Consider the following 23,762-nt stretch of genomic DNA (forward strand, 5'->3'; position numbering starts at 1 on the left):
AAGAATTTTGTATGAATACTAAATGTTCCTAATGTAAATTAAATGCTAAACTCCTATCAAGAGTAGAGCAATACTTTCTTCTACTGCTACTACTCCCACAGCCTGATAACGTTATCAAATATGAATCAGATCAAGACCTGAAAGAAATCCAAATATGTATATACAGCGAGATCAAGTACGATTATATTGAGTCACAGTAATTAAAAGAACTCTGATAGTACACCAGGGGAAGTTTCTTCTTAATAGAGCCACAACTACAACTACCTTCTCTAAACAAGCCTAAGCCCCCTTGAGCTACAGCAAAATGTAGCTGCTAAATACCCAAGAGTTGGAGCTGGAAGTTATTTGACTAACGCCTCAGTGCCTGCCTCAAATAATTAATAGACCCATAATAACACCCCCCCCTCCACAATAGTTGACGACTTTTTAGCACATAATTCATAAACATTTCGATATTTATTGCTTAATGTGAATTGGTGAAGACATACACAGAATTTGAGTGCCCACATGAAACGAGACTTTGGTTTGTCAGATCAGTTATAACGACATACGCAAAGTGCAACAACAAGGTCCATAATCAGAGTAATTGCATTTGGAATGGGGGCTCATAAGTGTAATTGCTGGATGCTGATGGAAGAGCTACTGATTTCCTCACTTTACCGAGGTAAACAGGGAGAGAGCGAGAGAGAGCCGCGGAGAGAGAGAGAGACCTTTTCGATGCTTTTCAGAGGGCGGCATACCTACAATTTCACTAACGAGCCTCATTTCCTTGATTTTTTATTGTTTTTTAATTCTTCTGCTCACGCCCCTGGAGTAATAGAGTTTTGGATGTATGAATTTCCGTTTCGATTTTTGTCAACCTCTCGCCGATTCGTTCACGCAATCTCTGCAGCGCCAGCATCTCTTCGAAGGATTGCTCCCTTTTCTGTAGATTTTCATTATATCTGATGTAGAAACTGTCCACTTTGAGATCCAATCGACTGATCTTATTCTCAATGGATTCAATGCTACTAGTTAGCTGCTGTGATCGTTGGATGAGCTCATTCAATGGCTGCATCATCTTCACAATATCCAACTCGACTCGCGTTAGATCTTTTTTCAGATCCAGTCCGTTATTATGAGTCTGCTCATCCGCATTTTCTTCCGCATTTTCTTCAACATTTTCATGTTCCGATTTTTTATTCAGGTGATAGTCATAAACCTCACGTATACAACTACGAAACTTGTCCCAATCCTTGACATCTGATTTGGTACCCAAGCCCTCCGTAAACTCATTGATGTAGATCATCATATCTTCTATACTGGTAGGCATATCCACCGGACGCTTTGTCGTTGTTCGACAATACTCCTCTAGTTCCTTTTCCAAAGAACCCAGATCTGAGCTAGTTTCCACATAGCGGTCTTGATCTGCATCTGGGTCACTGCTGTCTTCGAGTATTCCCTTCTATTAAATAAAACTATATTACAATTTTAGTAGATAATATCATAGATAATACCTCTATAAGTACGCCCTTGACGTGTGCGTACTTGGGATCCGAGCACAATTGCTCAACAAATTCATCTCGTGTCTGATGCACCATTTCCTCCGCATTTTCTGTGGTTCCACAATCTCCGATTAGCTCATAACCATCTGTGTATTCCATAATTCCCTTCTGCAAGTAAGACTTTGTATTAGTAATATCTTTACATATATTTTTAGTGTATATCTACCTCTACAAGTATGCCCTTATGCTGCACTGGCTCAGATCCTGAGCTCTGCTCAACGAGCAGCTCTTCTCGGCTCTGCTTCACGAGTTGGCCGTATTTGCTGATCGATATCTGTTGAAGCAGCATATGCTTAACGGGCATATTACTTGTACCTTGTTCCGGATTATCCGTTTCACTTGTCATTGCACCGTCCGAGTTCTCAGATTCAATGTCAATAGGCATTTCGTTTTCCATGTTATCAAAAAAATTTGGATTTTTTTTTAATTTTTGGTTTGTTATTTTAGTTATTCTTAATCAAACTGCGCTTGACACATTCACACAATCGAACAGCAAGGCACTTCCATTGACATAGGTGTCAAGGCCTACTTGGATGAATGGATACGTGCATATGTATAAATAGTAAATAGATCAAAATAAATATTCTTACGTCATGTTATTTGAAAAACTTTAAAAATTCTGAAAAGTTACAAATGAGTATTGCTAATTTTATTATTTTATTATTTTTTACTTATATATCATATTATATATTATTATTGATTAATTTTTTTATTAACATGTAAGTAATTAATTATTAAAAATTATTGAAAGATAGCAATTATATTTAACAAAAAAAAATCCCGTATTAAAAACTGCTCAAAATTCAAAATTCGTAAAGCCATCGTTGCACATCTCTAAACAAGCGCCTATTATTAAAATTTCGCTTTCTTGACTACGTCAACAAATGAGTTTAAAGATAGATAAGCAGACTTAATAATATATATGTATGTATTTATATCTCCCACAGATCACAAAAAAGAAAAACTGTTTCCATTTGGATGATAGGGACTGTCATTTGATGTGGATCGATGGCTTTGCCCACCACTGCAAGAAGAAGAAGAAGTGCTGAGGTAAGGTAAATGAAGTTCGCGTTGCTGCCACGCATTAGGGTAACCAATAATTTAAGACATCGTAAACACATCGTAAATTTTGCACTGGCATATTTAGGCTTTAATTTTCTATAAAAGACAGCGGACAGGCCGCATCGAGACTGGAGACACGAAGACTCAAAGACTCGCAGCGTCGAAGAGTGGAAGACTCAAAGACGTTGTCTCGTCTCGGTTAGGGGCATTCCTTTTTCCAGTTGCTTGCTGCTTCATGCAACTGCAGCACGTAATTACAGCCCATTACGTCGGTTTTTTTTTTTGGTGTATACGTGTCCCTCTCTCTCTCCCTGTGTGCGTGTGCGTGTGTGTGTGTGGCTGCTTCTTTCACTTGGCGCATGCATGATAAGTGCCACTTGCCCAGCCCACAGACTCCGGCAGCGCCGTGTCGCCTCCCCTCGCTGCGCCCGCTGCGTATTTGCTTTGATGAAAATGTTTCCCATTACTTGGTTAGCGTTGCCTGGCCCCACCAAACACCTGCCCGACTCCTGCTGCCGCTGATATTGCTGCTGCTGCTGCTGCTGTAGCTGCTCCTCCTCCTCCTCCTGCTGCTGCCTTTTGCTGCCTGCTCGCCATGCAACGGTCTTTGTCGAGGTGTAACCTATATTTTTCTGTTATTTTTAATTAGAGGCTTCTCTCTCTCACTCTCTATGTGTGTGCGTGTGTCTGTCTGCCTACCATCGTTGATTATTGTGCAGCATGTGGCAGCTTTTGCCATTTCGCCTCGGACAGTTGCCACTTGAGCAACGCGTGAAGTCAAATTGAACACCAGCAGCAGCAGCAGTAGAGAATTCAGCTTGTAATTACATAACTCGCAGCTGGAAGTGAGACTTGGCTAGCTGCTTCTGCTCCCTGCCTCACCTCCCTCCCTCCCTCTCTCTCTTTATTTGATGGGTTAATCAATTTATTTAAAAGGCAAATACTAATGAGCCCAATTATAGATTAACCACAGATTGTTATCCAGCTCCAGCTTGAATGGCAGCGTAAATAGCTTTGGAATGGCGTGTGGTACGTGTTGCAAGAATGAAGCGATTGGAATATCGCATTAGCCGCAACTGAGGAGCTGCAACATATCAGAGAATTATACGCCAACTTGTTAAATCATATAATTACACACATTAACTTAACAACTACAGGAATACTACTGATAGTTCAGGTCAAAATTTCCCTCACATTCTTTTTCATTATTTGCGAGTAAATTAACTACAGGTCTAAGCAAAGATTACAGGAATGCAAATGACTTTATAAGCGAGAAATTTATTTAACTATGATACAATGAAGGTTAAATTTGTTTGCTCTTTAGATTTAAGGCAATAAAATAAAATATAATTTATATGAAAGAGACAGGGATACAGGGATCGCAAACTATAGTCAATACTAGTGAATAATAAATAATTTTAATTATGGACAGCTAAGGGCAATACTTCGATTAGTTTTTGTGATATATGTTAGAAGATCTAAACTAAGTTAATTCTGTGAATTATATGATTATGTTTTCTATTCCGATGGCAACGAGAATCAATATTTACACAGGCTTCAAATTAATTAGTCTTGTACATTGTATCCCTTCCGCCGAGTTTCATAGCATTCAGCTTTTGTCATGCATCGGCCTTAACTCAAATTTTATATTTCGTCACATTCACGAGAAGAGTTTTGCACAGTTTATGTATATATATTTATAAAACGTAAAACAAGGCCTGTCTGAATCTTATTAGAGTGACAGAGTTCAATAAATAGTTATCGAAATCGATAAACAGTTATTGAAATCGATGAATAATTATCGAAATCGATAAATAGTTATCGATCTCGATTAGCTTCTGTGATAAATGCTAGAAGACCTAAACTAAGTTAATTCTGTAAATAATATAATTATGTTTTCTATTTTGTGGGCAATGAGGATCAATATTTACATAAGCTTCATATTTATAAGTCATTTACGTTGATGTACCTTCCGCCGAGTTTCGTAGCATTCAGCTTTTGTCATGCATCGGCCTTAACTCAAGTTTTAAGTTTCCTTTGCAACCCTCACTAGAAGAGTTAGCCTACTGTTTTATAATAATTTCTGTGGCTATGTGGCTTTACAATTATGTTATGTCGCAAGCAATTATGATCAATACTACCACAAATTTCAGAAGCTTACCTTCCATCGAGTGCCATATCATTCAGCTTCTGTCACAGAGCATATAGCTCCTGCCATAGATTCCATAGAAACCCTAAACCATACATTTATGTGAATTAGATTCTGTTTACTATTTAGGGAGCAGTGTGATCAATATTTTCACAACATTCAATATTCAGTCTTTGAGATTAAAGAGGTTTCCATCGAGTTTCGTAGCATTCAGCTTTTGTCAGGCAACTGCTTTAACACAAGTTTTAAGTTTAAGTTTGTTACATTCACTAAAAGAGTTTTGCACAGTTTATGCATGTATATTTATATAACGTAAGTCAGGGATTCTCCGAGTGTAAATAAATATATATAAATAAAAGAACAATACTTTTAGTAAATACGAATAGGCGTTTATAAATACAATAAAAATAATTTTTTAAAAATATAAAAAAGAATCTCTTCCATTCGCAGCCGGTAGGATTCGAACCTACGCTCCCAGAGGGAATCTGATTTCTAGTCAGACGCCTTAACCGCTCGGCCACGACTGCTTGCTGAATTCTGCTGTCGCTTTAGCCCATACGAATGCCGCAAGCGAATAACAGCAACAACAGGGTGACTCATAAGCAAACTGTAGTTATCAAGTGGGTCAATTGAGTAAATTAACAAACAAGAAAAGATAAAAATAGAAACGAAATACATATATAAAAGTAAATTAAAAATAGTTTTTAAAGCGAACTTGATTAAATTTATGCCAGAAGAAATAGTAAGCACATATTAATGAAGCCAGCAAGAGAGATAGTCTGTGAAGGGAACGTTGGGGAGGGGGACTTCAAAATGAACTGCAACGAATTGACTGCAAATCAAGGCGTCAATTAAGAGGAGAAAACGCTGCCGGCTTGCCACAGCAACAAAAAGGTGGAGCCACCAAACGCCGATCCACTATCGCACCGCAGAGCCACGCTCCGGCTCTGATCTCGCCGAGGCGCGTCGAGCTGAGGACGAAAAGAGCCAAGGAGTGCAAAACGGAATTGTGTAGATCGAATACCTGCGGCTACTCGACTACTGCTTACCTGGGACTTTTCATTGGCACCTGCATTTTTTTGTTTCTTTTGTATTTTTTCTCTTCTTTTTTTCGTATTATCTCTGCTGTCGGTGGTTCACTTTGATGCCGTTCAGTCAAGCAAACCGCCTTCTAAGTCAATCGCCTGTGCTGCCTCTCCACAGATATTGATAAAGTGTTAACAGTCGCAATTGATCGCCTAACAACTGGCCGCAGCAACAGCAACAGCAACAGCAACAGCATTTGTCTCCCCATTGATGGAGCTGCATTTCAGCAGTTGTCACTCGACTGCAACTGCAACTGCGACTGCGACTGCGAAGATGCCAGGACTTTTGATAAATCGCTGCAGCCACAGATAATCAGCAGCCGACGTCTACCGACAAATAGCAAAGAAATGCTTCGACTCTTTGTAGACTTCGATTGCTATCGACGTGAATTTGAATACTTATTTTTAGAATATAATTAACTATGCTGCAAAACAAAATAATTACCTATTAATAAATATATAAATATAAAAAACTCAAAGTGACAAATAAAGAAAATACTGACAAATATATTTATAAATAAATATAATAAATAAAAAAATACTAAAAAAATACATTTTTTAAAATTATATATGATATCTATTTTCAACTGCAAAATAAATAAATGTATTTATTGAATAATATAAAATTTATAAAAATTTATTAAATCTATTTTCTACTGAAAAATTAAACTATGCATGTTAAATTAATTTATTAAATTATATATATGATCTATTTTCTAATGCATAATAAATAAATTTACTCAAAATTTATACAATCATTTAGTAAATCTATTTTTACTGCAAAATAAAACCATGCATGTTAAATTAATTTATTAAATTATTAAAATTTTAAAGTAAACATTAAATACAATTAATTTATTTAAAATTTATAAAATCACGTATTAAATCTATTTTTACTGCAAAATAAAACTATGCATGTTAAATTAATTTATTAAAGTTTTCATTTTATTATTAATATATTTTCTACTATATAAAAGTACACATTAAATTAAATTAATTTATTGAAAATTTATAAAATTATTTATCAAATCTATTTTTTACTGCACGATAAAATTACATATGTTAAATGAATCTATTAGCCATTTAATTTCAATTAATTTCCCTTAACGCAGTTCTCAAAACTCTCTTAAGTCTTGCAGCTCCTGCTCCTCCTCCTCCTGCTCAACTAATCTCTGTAGCTAATAATTTAAATAATCCATAATTCCAACAATTTCTAAACACCTTAATGCCTTAGCATATCTCTCTGTAAGTAGTCAAGTTCCTCGAACATAATCTTCATCAATCAACTTAATGTGTCGATTTTTTACGCTTTCACAGTTTCTTCTCATCTCCTAATTGGTCTTGGATTTTCCGCCTTGGCTAAGTGCATAGATCTTTACCGTTAGTTCCATTAGGTTAGCTGGAATGCAAGTGGGGAGCCGCTAACCCAAATACCAACGCATTGTTGTGGCTAATGAGCTAAGCACTTAATCGCTAGAATACCACCGAGGCACCTAGGCAATGCCAAGCTCGACATTCCTGCAATTCATTGTGCGCACAGGTTTAATTTAGCTGCGAGCTATAAATCAAATTCGCAAAGCCAGATGAAGTAGTTACCCATGCCCGATGCCCAATGCCCGTGTCGCAGGAGTCGCGGCAGCGGGGAATTCAATTCACGCCTGCCCGGAATGCCTTTGACACACGTGGACCCGGCTAGATCTGCAATTGCCTGGCCAGCCATGAGGCGTTAATTAGCGCTCAATTGTCGATCGTCATCTCTGGGCTCTGCTCTAGGCTTTCCACTCCATTCTCCGACTCGGTCGGCCTTTTGTTATTGTTGTGTGTGTGTGTGTGTGTGCTCGTCCGGCTGTACGTGACGTGCAATGCAATTGCAGTCCATCAATGACGCAGCTCGAATGCAACAACTGCTTTTGCTGCTGATCACCTGCGCTCACCTGGGCCACCTTAGCTTCTGCTAGGCCTCCTGCTCCTTCCCATTTGCTTCTTTAGACAATCGTTGGCTGATTATGGGCGCGCCCAATTGTGATTATTCGCATATTTAATGGGTTCTATTTGCACCACAAAACCCACTTTATGCAGTATTTACTGTCGCAGCCTGAGAGCAGTCGATATTCTTTTAATATATACATAAATATAATATATTTTAAGCACGCCACTCAAGTCGTCTACATGTTTTTAGCTACATTTAATATTCAATATAAAATACTGTTTATGCTATGAGAACTTCTTGAAGGCCTTCCTTTAGATTACTAAACATTGATCTTTGACTGAGTTTTATTTTGAGTACGGGCATCTTATCTGAGAGTACGGTGCTAAAAGTTTTCAACTAGAATTTTGATTAGTCCTTGGACATATTTATTAGACTGCCCTACATTAGTTACGCACCAAAAATCATAAGAGAGGGTAATTAATATTATTAGATTATTTAAAAATTAATATTAGTAGTTCAATAGGTTTCCCTCCAACTGAATCTCCAGCCAGCTTGTCCGACAGTTATCTGCATAATACCTACGTAAATAGCTTTGATCATATGCAACTTCAATTCCACATATATATTAACTTAATGACTAATCAAACGATTCTTATCAAAGTTTAGTTTGAGCTGTGCTATAATCTTTAATCAGCCGCCAATCAGGCTTTGGAGAGCCGGGTCCAGCACTGGGAAATCGGTGACAAATGTTGTCAAGGCGCGTTTCGCGCTGTTGCATCAACAGTCTGACAGGAGGCACGATAAGCTGGGGCAGGGGTTGGGGCTGGTGCTGGTGCTGGAGATTGGGGATTTGGCAGTGCTCTTAGCTGCAACATAAATGGCCTGGTGTTAGGTGTCAGTTATAGCCACTGACAACTGTCAGTGATAAGACCACACACACACACACACACCAACACACACATAGACTCAGGCATAGATACATCTGGTTTATTGTAGAGGGGCACGCAGAGCAGGCACGCAGTTTTTCAATTAGCCAGCCGTAACGAGGGGGGCTCGATGCAGTTGCGTGCTTGCTAACAATTTCTCGAGAGGGTTTCCTTAACAACTTGCTGGAATTTGCTCATTTCTGTATACAAAACATGCGATAATTGTGAAATTGTCTGGAATTCTGTTTTACATAATTGCTATCAATAGTTGTGGATTAGCAAGCTGGGCCACCAACAACTCGACTGCTGCTTTGGCTGTTGAGCTGTCAGCTTGATTTACTTGCAGCTGATGTTTCTATATATTGTATATACGAATATACATATATAAATATATCTGTATGTCGTCTCACTTCTGTGCGGTCTAATCACGTTGAACCCCCTTGCGAACCCTAATTAGCCACTTGGCAGGCCCATTTGCCATGACACGTGTCCCTCGTGTTAACTCAAGTGCGTCGGCTTTTTGGTTTGTCATTCGCTCTTTGTATTTTATTTTTATTTTTTGCCCCGCCAGCCAGCTTTGTTATTTAAAACCGACCAAGAGACCCGAGATCCGAGTTCCGAGACCAGAGACCAGAGAGCAAGCAGTCAACCATTGTAGCTCGTGCCTCGCACCGGGTTCCTGCTGACATTTAGCTTGTTTCCGGTTTACTGCATTTCGTCATCGTCCTCATCTTCAGCGTTCTGTTGCACTCTTCTTAATTAAAAGCCACATTCGAGTTTTGTATTTGGTGTTGGGCTGTTGGGCTGTCGGTCTCTGTTCTGCACCACCTGCGCTGCACCACTTGCCCACAATTTTGTCGCCACATCGACATCGCCCATCGAGTGGTTCTCAACTTGAAACACGCCGCAGGCGCAAAGCTGGGCATAATAGCTAATTTTATAATGAGAATCATATAGAAGATACATATATAGATATATATATATATAAAGGACAGTTCGTAATACTTTGATTTTATTAATATATGTATGTATGTATATCCTATAAAGTCACAGGAAAGTTAAGGCACACATTTACTCTAGGAAACTCTAGTCTAGTCTACCCATAAAAACTCTCAATTGAAGAATTTCAATTATTTTTTTGTATATGACCTTATTTAGCAATAGATCAAATAAATAAAAAAAGGAAACACAATTCCTGCTGAATGCTGCTGTGTGAGATTCTCAGCAATTTTCAAGAGTCGTGAGAAAAACGTGCCACGACTTTCCACAAGAAAATTTCACCCGAACTTTATAAAATGGCTCGTTGAGTTTTCACCGAATTGGATTGGCGGGTTCATGACACCACGTGGGCAACAAACAACAGCATTTGGCGACAAACAACAAGTTGTTGCAGCTGCCTGCTGTTGTTGTAGTTGTTAGCTGTTGATTGCCAGCAAGCAACATGCAACAAATCAGGCAACAGGTTGCCTGCCGCAGCTCTTGTTCCGCCAGGTATCAAATTTCAACAAACTCCTCACATCGAATACGACTTTCGGCCAAATAAACTCCATTCCGAATGTATCAGTGTGCGTGTGTGTGTGTGTGTTTGTATACTCGTTTTGGCTAATAAAAAATTATAAAGAAAAAAAATATATATACAAAATAAAATTGAATTGAAAAATGATTTCAAGGTTAGTTAAATGCCAACTCGTAATTCACATGACGCGCCAGCAATTGGTGGTATTTCCCCCATCTCCTGTCTCCTATCCCCTATCTCCTATTTTCTTTTATAAGGCAAACCACAAGCTCAAAAGCGAAACTCATTTGAGCAAATAAATGGTAAATGCGGTTTCAACCTGAAGCACGCAAACATTTTTTGAAGCTCTCTACTCTTTGCAGAAGGTGCATGATATAATTCTATAATCATTTTAATATATTTTAACTACAATTCATATACAGAAGTGAATAGATAAGAATTGCCAAAAAGTTTTATAAAGAATTCGCCTATATAAATAAATGTTTTAATTCTATAGAAAGTATAGAGTGAATAAAATAAAATTTAATTAAAAAATAAAAGACTACAATAATGAAAATCTAGAAAATTATTGCTTATATTTTTTGCTTATTTTATTATATGATAATATATATAAATATCAATTTTCATTGATTATATTTCCATCTCTTTTATATACGTACATGCATATATGCCACTGGCTAGTTTCATGTTTAAACATATAAAATATTAGTTCATATATTTTTTAAAACGTTTTAGAATAATCAAAATGAATGAACTTTCTGCATTATTTAATAAAAATAACAAATTATTAAGCCAAAATTTAAGCTAATAATTCTTTATATAAAAAAAAATAGTTGAAATAATTGTAATCACTATTTTGAATAAATTAAAAATAAATAATAAAAGAATAAGATTATTTCGTTTTTAATTTATTGAAAATAATAATTAACATGATTTTAATTATTATTATTATAAAGAATTATAATTATATATTTTATTAATATAAAGAATAATATTATTTCTTTTTTAATTTATTCAATATAATAATTAAAATTATTATAACGAATAATATTATTTCTTTTTTAAGTTATTCAATATGATTATTAAAATTTTTTAAATTATTATTATTATAAGGAATTATAATTATATATATTATTAATATAAAGAATAATGATATTTCTTTTTTAATTTATTCAATATAATAAATTATTATAAAGAATAAAATTATTTCTTTTTTAATTTATTCAATATAATTATTAAAATTATTATTATTATATTTTTTCGATTTTATTAATTTCAGCATATAAAGAATTCGTTTTAATTTAATTTTCATTGCTTTTTCAAGTTGATTTTCTGGCTGGCAGCATAAACCAGATGCTGTGGCTCTCTCATTACAAATTTGATTTGATTAGCTGAGCAGCAGGTTAAAGCGAAGACATCCTGACAGGTTACCCCACTCTGAGTGCCGAGGCAAGTGACATACATTAGTATACATATGTATGTATGTATATACGTAAATCTATATAAACAATCATCCGGCATTCATAGTCGAATCGCAACACTCAAGCATTGATTCTGGCGGACACGCGGACTGACTGACTGAGTCCCTGACCCCATGGTTCGGCAAAAGAAATGCCAATCGAGCGATAAGAAAAATTCAAAACTTAATTGAGTCTGGACTCTGCCATGGGGTCTTCTTCTCTTAGCATCATTCGTCGCTTGTTTTCTAACATTAACTACATGACAAAGTATTTTGCATAAAAAAGAGTCATTTAATAACAATTTCATTATTAATTGTTGGGCCAAACGATGACGCGTGGAATGCGTCGAACGTAAGCAAAAACATTATCTCATTAAAAACTACGATTTTTTTTTTTATCAGTTTCATTTTATATATCTCTTTAGCTCCATACATAGGTGATATCTATTGCAAATCATGCAAGGTGTAGAACCCTAGCTAGAGAAAGCCTATGATAGAGCCAATTGTTTAACTGAGTTATTACAATGGAATTTATTACAAATCAAACGCAGAATAAAAGTGATATAATATAATCTATTATTTATTTTTATATTTTACGCTTAAATCTAAGACTTCTAATATATAAAATGTATGTTATATTTTATTTATATTTTATTTTTTATATTATATAAATTTTTTATATTTTATATTATATATTCAAAGCCTAAAATATATAAGACTGCATCATCTGCCTGGTCGAGTATTTGCCAGCGTGCTCTTGTTTATTTATTGTTTTTAATATAATTAAGCCCTTTGGCAATTAATTTATTAATATGATGCCTCTGTGTTTGTATACAACTGTTATGCAATTATGCTATTAATTATTATTGATAAATTTATGCAAACTTTGCGTATTTACATTTTGTTGTAATTACAAATATCAACTTTGTTGCTCGCAATCCCTTTACAATTAATTATATATATGTATGTGTATGCTATATACATATATGTATGTATGTATTTATGTAAATAAGTGATGTTTTTATTTGGCGTGCAAAGCCGTAAAAATTGACGCGCAAACAAACATTAAAAATGTATTCAGCCCAACGATAATTTTTGCTGTTGCATTCAATTACAGCCGAATGAATAAATAAATAAATAAAATATATATATGTATATGTGTATTCATAATTAATTTATAATGTGACAGACCACGTCTAGCCATGAAGAGAAATAATGTAGCGAAAAAGTGGGTATAAATGGTAATTAAAAAATGTCCTCAGTTCAATTATTCAAGGTGTGGTTTATGGTAGTCATAATGCGGTCTATGCTGGGACAGAGGCGACGGAAACAATTCACGAGTGCAAAGAGCGCTAGTAATTAAAATATATATATACAAAGAAACAAACTTTAATTAAAATGTGTATAATGTGTATATACATATATATTTGTAATATTAAAAAAATAAAAATATTTATAATGTAATTAGAATGTAAAAATGTTAAAGGAATGACAAAAAAAGCAAAAATAGTAAATAAAAAAATTAACAAAAAATTACTGTTAAATAAAATATAACAGGAAACCCTTAGCTAGCAAAACAATAAATATCTCAATTAAAAATACATTTTTATGTCCTTTCCATAGACCTCCCATTGTAGTCGGTAGCCCGATAAACTAGCCCAGGTAGCTGCATCGTATATCTTGCCAACGAAATCTGTCACATGTCGAACATATTTATTGGTCGATCGCCCCGCGGGGTCCAGTTAGCCAGTTAGCCAGGTTAGGCAGTTTGGCTTGCTCCAAATCATGTACAAATAAATGCGCCAATAAATTTCATCATTAAAATCACTTAATTTTGATCTACGATGAAAATGGTGAAAAATCGCCAATGCCAATGCCAATGCCAAAGCCAAAGTCAAGAAAATACGCAGAACCGGACCAAGCAGACGCTGTTGCAGCTCGTATAAATCATAAAATAAAAGACACTAAAAGCAAAAATAAATCAAAAAAAATACAAAAAAAACAAAAGGAAAAAAAAAATAAATATATGTGTATATGTATATGCAACACATGCAAAACCGGGCGAACATTAGAGAAACTCTTTTTCGCCCATGCCAACGATCCGGTCTGGTTTTCTTCAGCTTCTTCCTCTTTAGCTACCAAGTCCAGCAGAGCTGGTCGAAAATTAATTGTAAACGCGCCGCAAACACGCTCCACGCTCCACGATCCATGCTCCACACTCGCGTCCAGGCTGAAATCTACATAATTCCCGCAGCGAGCCCACCCCGATCCGTGGCCCGGTACTAGGAAACTCCCGAGAAACTTTCGATACGCACGCGTGGCCATTGGCCGCGACTGTCTTTTGAAATATGACGCCCAGTTCTTGGCAATAGATACGAATGTCTCGCCCATTTCAAATGGACGTCTGCTCCATGCACTTCCCAGAAATGTGTGCGCCTTCCGCTCGCCTTTCCCATTTTCTTCTTTGCATTTCCTTTTTTCAATTGGCTGCTAGAGAATCTGGCATTTGGTTAAATTAGAAAAACTTGGCTACCCAATTTGGTATCTTGGCTCAGTTCTGTGGAACTAGGAAACTGTAAAGTTACGAGCTGAAATTAATTCAACTGACAGTTCCTCTAACTCTGACTAAATACTAGGCTAAGCGCAGCTTAATAGGTTTACGTGTAAAACTTTTATCTAATATTTTTGTATAATACTTATTTACGGCTCTTATCTATAAGATCTAGTTATAAATGCAATGTATTACAAAACTTGATTCAAATAAATATCAAATAATTAAGCTATATAGATAAGAAAATCTCTTATAGGATATTTTAGCTACTGCCAATAACAGTAAATATTCAAAAGTAATGGCAACTATTTACGTACATCACTGTGCTACATTCTAATGATCATTAAAAGCAGAGCGTTCATTAATTGAAAGTACAGTTACTACCAAAATTTGTTAGCTGTGCTCGCTAAGCAGCGCCATTAGAGGCACATGACTCTACATTATTACAGCTTAAATGTGCAGCAAATGCAGTTGCTTTTATGGCCCATAAACTGTCAGACAGCCACTGTCGCCAGCAGCCACACTCGTCCAGTTGTCCCGTTGTCCCGTTGTCCCGCTGTCCACTTGTCCAAGTGACTACTGTGAATGCGCATAGCCTCCCGTTGCGCCAGCGGCCATTCGCCGGCGTCTATTGGCCTCAGCTGGCTGCGGCTAGTGTCGAATGCAATTTAATAAATTAATTGCAACAATTAGTTGGTGTGCGTCTACTTCTTCTTCTTCTTTGTTGTTTATTGAAATCCCTGCACATCTCCATGGCAATTGTCCGCCATTTCCATTGAATTTATTGCGCATCTCTCAGTCCCCAAAGGCGGGCCCCACATCACTGATGGCAAATTTATGCAGGTGCTATGAAATATACAATAATTGATTATTCGACTTGGATTTATATGGGGGGTGTTGCCAAAACGCGTTAAATTGGATTCAAAACGATTTGTATTCATTAGATTTCAATTAAAATTAAATAATTGCTAAACTAGATAAACGACTCGCAAGCAATGCAAAATGAACTGAGATACAAGACTTTGCCATAATAGTAGGGCATATAACTATACAACATATACATACATATGTTCGATAAGACTTTCTAATATCACATCATTTCTATCTTTCAACTACGTTTGTCTTAAGGGGGAGTTCGACTTTCGTATAAATGCAAAATACCTAGTTAGTTCGCTAATCGGCAATTTATATGTTTTGCTTTGCATTCCACAGTTTTGTCACCTGCATTTGTCGCCCAGCACTCGGGACTGGCCGTGTAACCCAGCTCCAAATCGTCGCCACTACATGCGCCCCATGCCAGATGGACTAATTTATAGTGTTACATTGGACGTGACTAAACTGCATGACCATTCCAATCTATTGATTGTCCAAAACACCAAATATTGCTGCTGCCTGCTGCTGCTGTTGTTGACCGAGCAACACGTGGGCAACGGGCCAAAAAAGCCCAATAAAATGTTAGAACATCAGCTGCATATTGATGACAGGCCAGGCAGACGCTGCGGCCAGTGATGACGAGCGCTGCGAGCGTGTGATATATGCACTGTGATACCCTGTAATGAAACAAATTTAGCAAGCAATGGGAAATGTTGTGCGGATAAGGCTAAAGGTAGTTAATTACCAACTATTATTAAATGATATATTATTTATATAGAGATTCCCTTTATTGACTGCCAGCTCCTATGTTGCAACAAATTTAGCGAGCAATGGGAAATGTTATGCGGATAAGACTAGAGGTACTTATTCACCAACTCGATTTATAGCTATTATATAATGATATATTACCTAAATAGAGATACCTTTTATTGGCTGCCCGCTCCTATGCTGCGCTGCTCTTCAATCTATAACGAATAACAACTTTGTGTAATAGACAAACATAATCATAGTTAACCAAATATTCAGCAATATATATGCAGTTATTCCTTTGGCCATATACAGGGCATTATGTAGTCCATCATTGCGCTTTTACCTGCACTGTTTTCGCTATTGGATTTGGGTTATGCGCAGCCCAAGCATCGCTCAACTGCAAAACGCGAATGCAACAATTCAGCTTTGGGGTTTGTTTTTGGGGTCAATGTCAATTTTGTTTTGTTGGCCGGGAGGTCGTGTGCCGCCTCCCCCAAGGCACGCGCTCGGCATCTTAAGCAGCAGCCGCTGCAACATATAAAATACCATATGACGCCACCCAATCCAGTCAGTTGGTCAGCCACAGTCATAACAATGAAACTTAGCCCAGTTGTCATCGTATCGCTCGCTTGCCTGTTGAGCCTGGCTCAGGCGGATGTGCAGCAGCGTCGCCGTTATCAACAGCAGCTGCAGCAGCAGGCCGGCTACAATTATCAGCCAGCGACGCAGAGTCAGCAGCAGAGCGCACAGCCAGCGATCAGCTATGCAGCACCACAGCAGCTGTACAGAGTACCAGCACAAGCGCCTGCTCCTGCTGAGCTCAACTTGGCCGCGCAGCAGCCACAGCAGCTGTACAGAGCGCCAGCATCGGCGTCAGCGTCTGCGCCTGCTCCGGCAGCACAGCAGCCCCAACAGCTGTACAGGGCACCAGCGTCGCCAGAGGCAGCTCCAGCACGCCTGCAGGCCAAGCCGGCGCGCCTTACCGCAAACAGTGAGGCCCAGGAGGATATCGACGATGCCGCCGAGGAAGTGGAGGTGCCCAAGGCAGCGGCCGCCACCCCGGCTGTTGGTGTTCCGCAGCCCGTCGCACCCGTTGCGCCCGTTGCGCCGCCAACCGTTGTGTATTATCCTGCAGGCGCCGTTGGATTTGTGCAGCCCACAGCCTATGCCAAATTCATAGCCGCCGCTCCTCAGGCAGCACCTGCAGCTGCTGCCTATGTGGCCGCGCCTCAATATTATGCCGCCTACTACGGTTAGGGATATGCTAATTTATCAACAATATGAAATCTAAGAACTGCAGCTCTTATTTTCCCAATAAATTACGTACTCACTCATCAAATCAAGTTGTTATCGTCATTCACAACACTGTAATCAATCAGCGAGCTTTGCAGCACTGCACAGTGTTTATCAATGTCTTGCATGAATGTAAATATGTGTGTGTATGTATGCATATGTATGCATACATATGTATATCAGCTTTGCGTATAATAATAATAATCATTTGTCTTAAGCTTTTATAATTCATTTGCTTAGTTAACAGTTTAATTTTACTGCGTTTCTCGTTACTCTTAATAGTTTTAATCATATTTCCGCCGCATTGCCCTACTGCAAAGCCTAGCCTAGACTTGAGTGATTAAGCAGCAGCAACAGAAACCACCTTGTATACCATCAAGGTAGATTTGTGTAACCCTCCTGCCCGCGCAGCAGACAGGAAAACTCAAAACGGTAGGCAGGCAATTCCAGGCGAGCCTAACGAGCATTTGTCGAAAGAAGATGCGAAACGCGACTCGAAGGCTCGGCTCAACAGCTCTGACAATGAGTGAGCAAAGATAATCTATTATGACCGTAACAAGAAATAAATCCCAACTCGGTAATCCATCATTTTACGACTTGGCAATCAAAATAAGGAGTTTAGCTAAGTCAGTTAAGGAGTCAGACGGACACGCAGCCGGACAGCTGGACAATGAGCAACCAATCAACGGCCAACAAAGTTGGCGAGCTACCTGATCAAGTGAATCGCGCCTAGAGATGAGCGCGAAATGAGCGATGATTCCTTATTGTTGTAAATTTTGATTGGAATCGATGCAATCGGCTAAGACTGTCAAATATATAAAATATATAACAAGCTAAAAAAAAATGGTGTTTTTAATTAGTAATAGTAAAACTAATGTTAAGCTAACTTAAGATAATAATTTTTTTTTTATTTCTGCAGTTTATTAAAGCCGCATTATTATAATTATCGTATATTATTAAGTTCACGGCTATCATATGCAGCCGTGTCACGCGCTCATCACTAGCAATGTCTAACGAACAAGTCGAAAATCATGTTAACGTTAAGTCCGAACTAGAAGCGGACCCACAGATTGAGCGAAGAGTTACGATCAGGAAACATGCATTTTCGACATGCTGCACACACATTCAGGCCAATCCAGCAGTTGCACCGAGGCGGGGCGGGGCGGGGCGGGGCGGTGGCCCAAAGACGAACTCAAAGCTCAATTTACGGCAGCCTGACGACTTGGACAAGTGGCAGGCAGCTAGGGGCCATTTTAGCCAGCTAGAGCCTAGCCAGGCCTGCCTGCCTGCCCGCCCCTCTGTCTGTCCGGCTAAATAGTTGCCAATAATCCGTGTCCAAATTGATCGGGTTGCCGTTTATGGTAATGGACGAACTTTGGTTTGGCCAAAATGTTGGCCGTTGGCCGTTGGTCACTGGCGACTGGCGACTGGCGAATGCTTCATTACCGATGCACAAACTTGGGCGTGCGTCTCAGAATGATTTGCAACGGTTTTCAGACGGCATTTTGCATTATTATTGCTTCATTTTCAACTCCATGAAGAATGCTGTCAATTAGCGTAAGCAAGGAGCAACAGTAGATGCTGTTTACTTCCCATAGATTGATATAGCCGTACGAAATGTGGTCTACAACTTAGCGTGCAGGAAACCCAAGCAGTGACAGTTGCCATGCCCAGCTGCCCCATTGCGCCCCACACGAGTCGACTGTAAGCCCATTTGGAACTGCTCATACATTTTCAAAATCGCATTTAAAGGTGAAGGTGCAACAGTTTTAGTTGGCGGGTATATCTGGTTCGCTGACTCTTGGAGCCATGCCAGCCCGCCGGTCAGCACAGCTTAACAAAATGCTCGCAAATTAAAAATGGAAAAAAAAAACGTAGAGATATATGGGCTAGAAGAATAACAGCCAAGGCAAAATCAACATGTGGACGAGAATGCTTTAAAGCAGAGCAACGGGCCAAAGCAACTTTAATATCACCGAACACTGCGCCGTATCAGTTACAAAAATCAGACCTTTGTGTGTGCGTGTGCACGCTTGTTATTGTATAGGAGAAACTGTATTTTCAACGACAGCACGGCAGAAAATGTAAAAAGGAAGTATGAGGGCTGCGTTAAATTGAAAAATAACAAATGCTTGCTGTGTAAAGTATACCAATGCTTACAATATAGAATGTACTTGAAATATACATAAAATGTAATTAAGTAAAAAAAAAAATAAAATGTAATTAAATATCAGTAAGTATACTCATATTACATACAACATTAACTTAAATGCATTTAATATGATTTTACTTTAAAATTGTTTTTATTAAGAGTACATTATTCTATTTGAAATGCGCGCTCAACATTTGTATCTTTACAGCACTAAATTTATCTTACGATGTGGCAGCACTGTTCATTTACTCGTTCAATCGGTGGCACTCGCTGGTAGAAACTAAAAAATTGTGACGTGTTTCTGATTGTATTTGACAATGTTGACCAGCAGACTTTATTTCAATGCATAGATAAAAGAAATTATATGTTGCGGCCATTGGCGCGCTGTGCTTATCATTTGATTAATATGCTAAAAGTAGGGCAGCTTCACTTTCTGCACATCTCTACCACGCAATGCGGCTTGCAACCTTCTCAGCTTCGGTTCACTAAGCACAGCTGTGGCAACTGTTTGTACCGCAACAACAACCACCTGCAAAACTTTCTTTAGTGCGTTTCGACGAGAGCAGCAAAGTCGAAGATATGTATTGAAATCCAAACCAGAAACAACTTGTTGACAAAGCCTATCGGCAGCTACCTGTGCGCTAATACCGCCCTGTTCTCGCTCTGTTTACATATTCTAAGTAATCATAAAACTACACGTCAGCAGTCCAATTAGTGCAAACGGTAATTTATACTATTTAAATAGTAAACAATGTTATTAATTAGTTTCACGTCTGCATTTAGAATATGCGTCAACTAAAGGGCAAGGTAAAGGAGACGCGTAAGCAAAAAAAGGAGCGCAAATTGGAAAACGCACAAATGCAAAGCAAAATTGGAACTGTTGTATTGCCGGCATTAGGTGCTATAGCCATGATGGTAAGTAGTTATGAGAAATGTTACCCTTTAACAAATAAAATATGTACATTTATTCATTATAGATAGTGGCCTTTGTTTACCTGAAGACGAGACCTGCAGTTCTGGCCTAGAAGGTGGCGGAAAAAGGATAACTTGACGTAGTTTAAGCTAAAATAGACAACGATTTTAATTACAAATTACTCATATTCGATTATTCATATTTGATGCCCTGTTAAATGTGCAATTTGTTTTTAGATATTGTATGTACTACAAAATATAGTTAAGAATCAACATGTCAATGACTTTTTTACAGATTTACTAAATGCACTAGTGCTGTATAACGTAGTTATTGCGGTGTTGCAACTGTTACCCGCGCATTTGAATTTGAATAAATTGAAAGAGTCGCAAAAAAACTAATCATATAGCATTATTAGCATATGTATTTCGATTTATAGTGTTAACACACATACATGCGTCGAAACACAAAGGTACAACCCAAAAAAACAAGTTTCTTATTTTTGGCTACTTTTTGCTTTTTTACTATTTAGTGCTTCGACGTTGCTCGTTCGTTGCGTTGGCAAAAAGCGACTTCCTGCATTTTAAACCTTTAAAAAATTTTATAAATAAAGTTTGCTAGAAAAAAATACTCGCAAAAAATTAACAATTTTTGCAAACTGTCACACAACATTAAACAGTTAATCAACTTTTATAGTACTGCAGTTATTATTTATGCCTGTGATTAGATAACAGAAAACGAAAAAATAACAACAACACCGAACAGCACAGAGAAAACGTAGTGTGCCAGCTGTTTATAGGCTCGCTCTTTATTCTCATTTCAAGACACTCACACACACAAATACACAGGCACACCAGCGCGCTCTCCCGCGGTGGTCGTTCCGTACATACAGATTTGACAGTTTCTTCAACTTGGTTGTTGTTTTAGTTCTCACTCTGGCGCGTGCGGGCGAAAAAGGTGATTTTAATTATTGGACAATGTTGAAGTTTTTGGTGAGTAGTGCACGTAATAAAAGTGAAAGTGTGTGAAATTAGCGATTGCACGACTGCAACAAGTCGAGAGTGTTCTTTTGTCATGTGTTTTTTAAGTGAGCCGTACGAATTGTGCTATTCTTTTTATGGCGATGATTTAATCCCGCTGCTGTGTTATTGTTGTCACTGTGTATCATGGGACAAAGACATAACAACAATTTAGCCAGTAATATGCAAAACCACCAGCAAACGAAATGTCGTTTATTTATAATGATTTTAAATACCTTAATTCGTCAAGTTGGGTGCTCCTGTTGTCATATGTCAAAATCCATAAACCGCAGTCCCTCGCTTTAAGTCAGATGCACTGAATCCTTGTTTAAAGCACTGACCTTAGGTATGGCTAGTGTCCAAGTTTAATGCGCATATGAAATAACTTAGTATGGCAACTCCACAAAAATATTCCGAGCTATCGATATCTATATGGATCTCAATATACGATGCAGCCCGCCTCTTGGTTAGATACAATTGTATCTTTTATTTGGCCATATTCTCATGTTTCCATATAATACATAAATCATCCTTGAATATATTTATCCATCACAGTAGTCAGATTTCAATTCAAGTAACACTTCAATTTTTTTTTACAAATTCAATGTAATTATTTGGAAATTTTTAAAATCGTAAAACTAGAAAATGAAATTGCTTGGATTAGGAAGGCAAATATTGGCGAAACGGTGGCAATCTTCATGCCAATCCTGTGACGAGATACCTCCATGCCGGGCCAAGCGACGCCGGGGTCGAATGTTTTTCTGTTTGGTCTGCACCTTTAAAAAGCTTGAAACTTATATACATGAACAATTTATTAATAAAACTCTTATATTTTTATTGCAGCTCACTTTTGGGGCCGGAGTTTACACAGGTGTCTACGTATCGCAGAATTACGAAGTATGCTCTCTTAAGAGAACTGCAAATTTGTTTATTTAATCCACATCCTTCCACAGGTGCCTCGCGTAGATGATCCCCCTAAGCTGGTTGAAAAAATGAACAAAAAACTCCGCGAACTCATTGAGGGCAAAAAGTAAAAACTCAGCTCCGGATATGTAGCCTTTTAAAACTAAGCAGTTTTATTAACAATCAAAATATAGCTTTGTTCCGCGAACGCAAATACAAATTTCCAATACAGCAGTGTATCTGACTTTCAAATGTCGAGCAATTAACGGACACATTTTGGATTTCTCAAAACAAAATGTGGGAACAAAATAATACTCAAAAAACTGCAATTGAGTGCCGGTTCCGAAATAACTAAATTAACCATTTAATTGTTAAATATAAGTTCTGAATAAATTGACCGCAATTTTAAATACATATTCTGTCAAATTCCGTTTTTTGCTTACTCTTTGCAGATCTCCAACCGAACAGATAGTACATGATATCAAAAAGGAGGCCAAAAAAATTTTGGATGATTGAGACGGACGAGACGAATGACAATATATATATTTAGTTACATTTTTGTTATGTGTTAAACAAATTTATCTATGACTCAAATAAAGGATACGTTTAAAGTTACAATCTAAATAAATGAAACACCTCCTCCATAATACTCTAAGCGCGTTTGGGGCTGCACAAATGCCAGCCAGTCGGAGGCGTGGGTGGGCAGCAGGCCCATGCTATGACATTTATACAGAGCGAGCGCTACGTTCGCCAGATTTCCCAGTATATAGATTATACGCTGACCGGTGCCCTGTGCACCGTCGGCCATTTTGGAAGTCACTTGTGTGGTAAACATTGCCTTAATAGGACGTATCAACATCATGCCCACCATCATGATCGGGAAAATGGATATCGAGTTGCCGGACATATACATAATGAACAGGTTCATGGGTATCTGGAGAGAGTATATCAAATTCAAAGGTTACAATTAAGGGGTCATCTCCAATCGTATTCATTTCATACCTGCTTCAGTGGTCCCAGTGCCAAATCCCATGATTTTTTAATTACCAAACGTTGATCCCGTACGACTTCTGTTTGATTTACTAGGGCCGTGGGATTATACCCAGGTGGCGAGGGCATATCTGCATTTTTGCTGCATCACAGGAGCAAGAAAGTTAGCCTGACGTGTTTTATGCAATAGTTGCTATATTTACCTAACATTGAAGTCCAGCGCCCACTTAGATTTCTTCGAGTTTTGCTTGGCCGACATTTTAACAATGTTTTTGTCAGTTTTTCTGTTAATTTAATTGAAAAATTACTTATAAATTGGCACCAGCAGCAAAGACTATGTGTTATCGTTATTGACAAAAGCAACCCTGCACGTGCCGGGACAGTGTTGAGTAAAATTTGTCGGCGATTGCATGCTTTCATTTTAGATTATCGATAACATTAGTAAACATTAATAAATTGAAATAGTTATTTTCATGTGTATCAAAAATGGTTCAGCATGTTTTGTTTATTTTAAATTTTATTTAGAATTACCTTTATAAATAGTACTTGCCGTTTTTTTATTTAAATATAGTTTATGTGTTTATTGTTGTTGATTTGCTGCCAAGCGACGGACACAAACAAAAGAATATTAAATTTTGTTTCTTGTATTT

General features: G+C 37.7%; 5 protein-coding genes, 2 long non-coding RNA genes and 1 other non-coding gene across 10 annotated transcripts; 3 read left to right on the plus strand and 5 right to left on the minus strand.

Annotated features, from left to right (window-relative positions):
* Positions 1-434: 434 nt before the first annotated feature.
* On the minus strand, positions 435-2,046 carry LOC108651732 (uncharacterized). The gene is made up of 3 exons (XM_018101610.3): positions 1,711-2,046; positions 1,497-1,652; positions 435-1,444 (listed from the first exon to the last, which is right to left on the minus strand). The coding sequence occupies exons 1-3, from the start codon at positions 1,939-1,941 to the stop codon at positions 788-790; spliced, it is 1,044 nt and encodes a 347-aa protein (XP_017957099.1). The 5' UTR covers positions 1,942-2,046; the 3' UTR covers positions 435-787.
* Positions 2,047-5,200: 3,154 nt separating this feature from the next.
* On the minus strand, positions 5,201-5,282 carry TRNAS-AGA (transfer RNA serine (anticodon AGA)). The gene has a single exon. It is a non-coding gene; the product is annotated as a tRNA-Ser (tRNA).
* An 8,510-nt stretch (positions 5,283-13,792) lies between these two features.
* Positions 13,793-15,837, minus strand: LOC115563265 (uncharacterized). 2 transcript variants are annotated; one of them, XR_016196808.1, is made up of 2 exons: positions 15,444-15,837; positions 13,793-15,068 (listed from the first exon to the last, which is right to left on the minus strand). It is a non-coding gene; the product is annotated as an uncharacterized LOC115563265 (long non-coding RNA). The 2 variants fall into 2 exon arrangements; XR_016196809.1 differs by having other exon boundaries at positions 15,384-15,837.
* A 301-nt stretch (positions 15,838-16,138) lies between these two features.
* Positions 16,139-17,184, plus strand: LOC108650219 (uncharacterized). The gene has a single exon (XM_018099337.3). The coding sequence runs from the start codon at positions 16,395-16,397 to the stop codon at positions 17,100-17,102; it is 708 nt and encodes a 235-aa protein (XP_017954826.2). The 5' UTR covers positions 16,139-16,394; the 3' UTR covers positions 17,103-17,184.
* Positions 17,185-20,076: 2,892 nt separating this feature from the next.
* On the plus strand, positions 20,077-20,477 carry LOC108651912 (single-pass membrane and coiled-coil domain-containing protein 4 homolog). The gene is made up of 2 exons (XM_030385986.2): positions 20,077-20,205; positions 20,268-20,477. Exons 1-2 carry the CDS (start codon positions 20,077-20,079, stop codon positions 20,313-20,315), a joined length of 177 nt encoding a protein of 58 aa, XP_030241846.1. The 3' UTR covers positions 20,316-20,477.
* LOC149091433 (uncharacterized) lies at positions 20,239-21,575 on the minus strand. The gene is made up of 2 exons (XR_016196680.1): positions 21,456-21,575; positions 20,239-21,357 (listed from the first exon to the last, which is right to left on the minus strand). It is a non-coding gene; the product is annotated as an uncharacterized LOC149091433 (long non-coding RNA).
* On the plus strand, positions 20,730-22,755 carry LOC108651910 (uncharacterized). 2 transcript variants are annotated; one of them, XM_018101846.3, is made up of 4 exons: positions 20,730-21,192; positions 22,063-22,116; positions 22,173-22,249; positions 22,575-22,755. In XM_018101846.3, exons 1-4 carry the CDS (start codon positions 21,178-21,180, stop codon positions 22,636-22,638), a joined length of 210 nt encoding a protein of 69 aa, XP_017957335.1. In that variant the 5' UTR covers positions 20,730-21,177; the 3' UTR covers positions 22,639-22,755. The 2 variants fall into 2 exon arrangements, with proteins under 2 accessions (XP_017957335.1, XP_017957334.1); XM_018101845.3 differs by lacking the exon at positions 20,730-21,192 and adding an exon at positions 21,764-21,987.
* On the minus strand, positions 22,625-23,490 carry EMC4 (ER membrane protein complex subunit 4). Its single transcript, XM_018101844.3, has 3 exons — positions 23,316-23,490; positions 23,125-23,254; positions 22,625-23,056 (listed from the first exon to the last, which is right to left on the minus strand). The coding sequence occupies exons 1-3, from the start codon at positions 23,369-23,371 to the stop codon at positions 22,742-22,744; spliced, it is 501 nt and encodes a 166-aa protein (XP_017957333.1). The 5' UTR covers positions 23,372-23,490; the 3' UTR covers positions 22,625-22,741.
* Positions 23,491-23,762: the final 272 nt, after the last annotated feature.

This window comes from Drosophila navojoa, chromosome 4, assembly GCF_054131105.1.
Source record: "Drosophila navojoa isolate 15081-1374.11 chromosome 4, UAZ_NAV_1.0, whole genome shotgun sequence".
NCBI classification, from domain to species: Eukaryota; Metazoa; Arthropoda; class Insecta; order Diptera; family Drosophilidae; genus Drosophila; species Drosophila navojoa.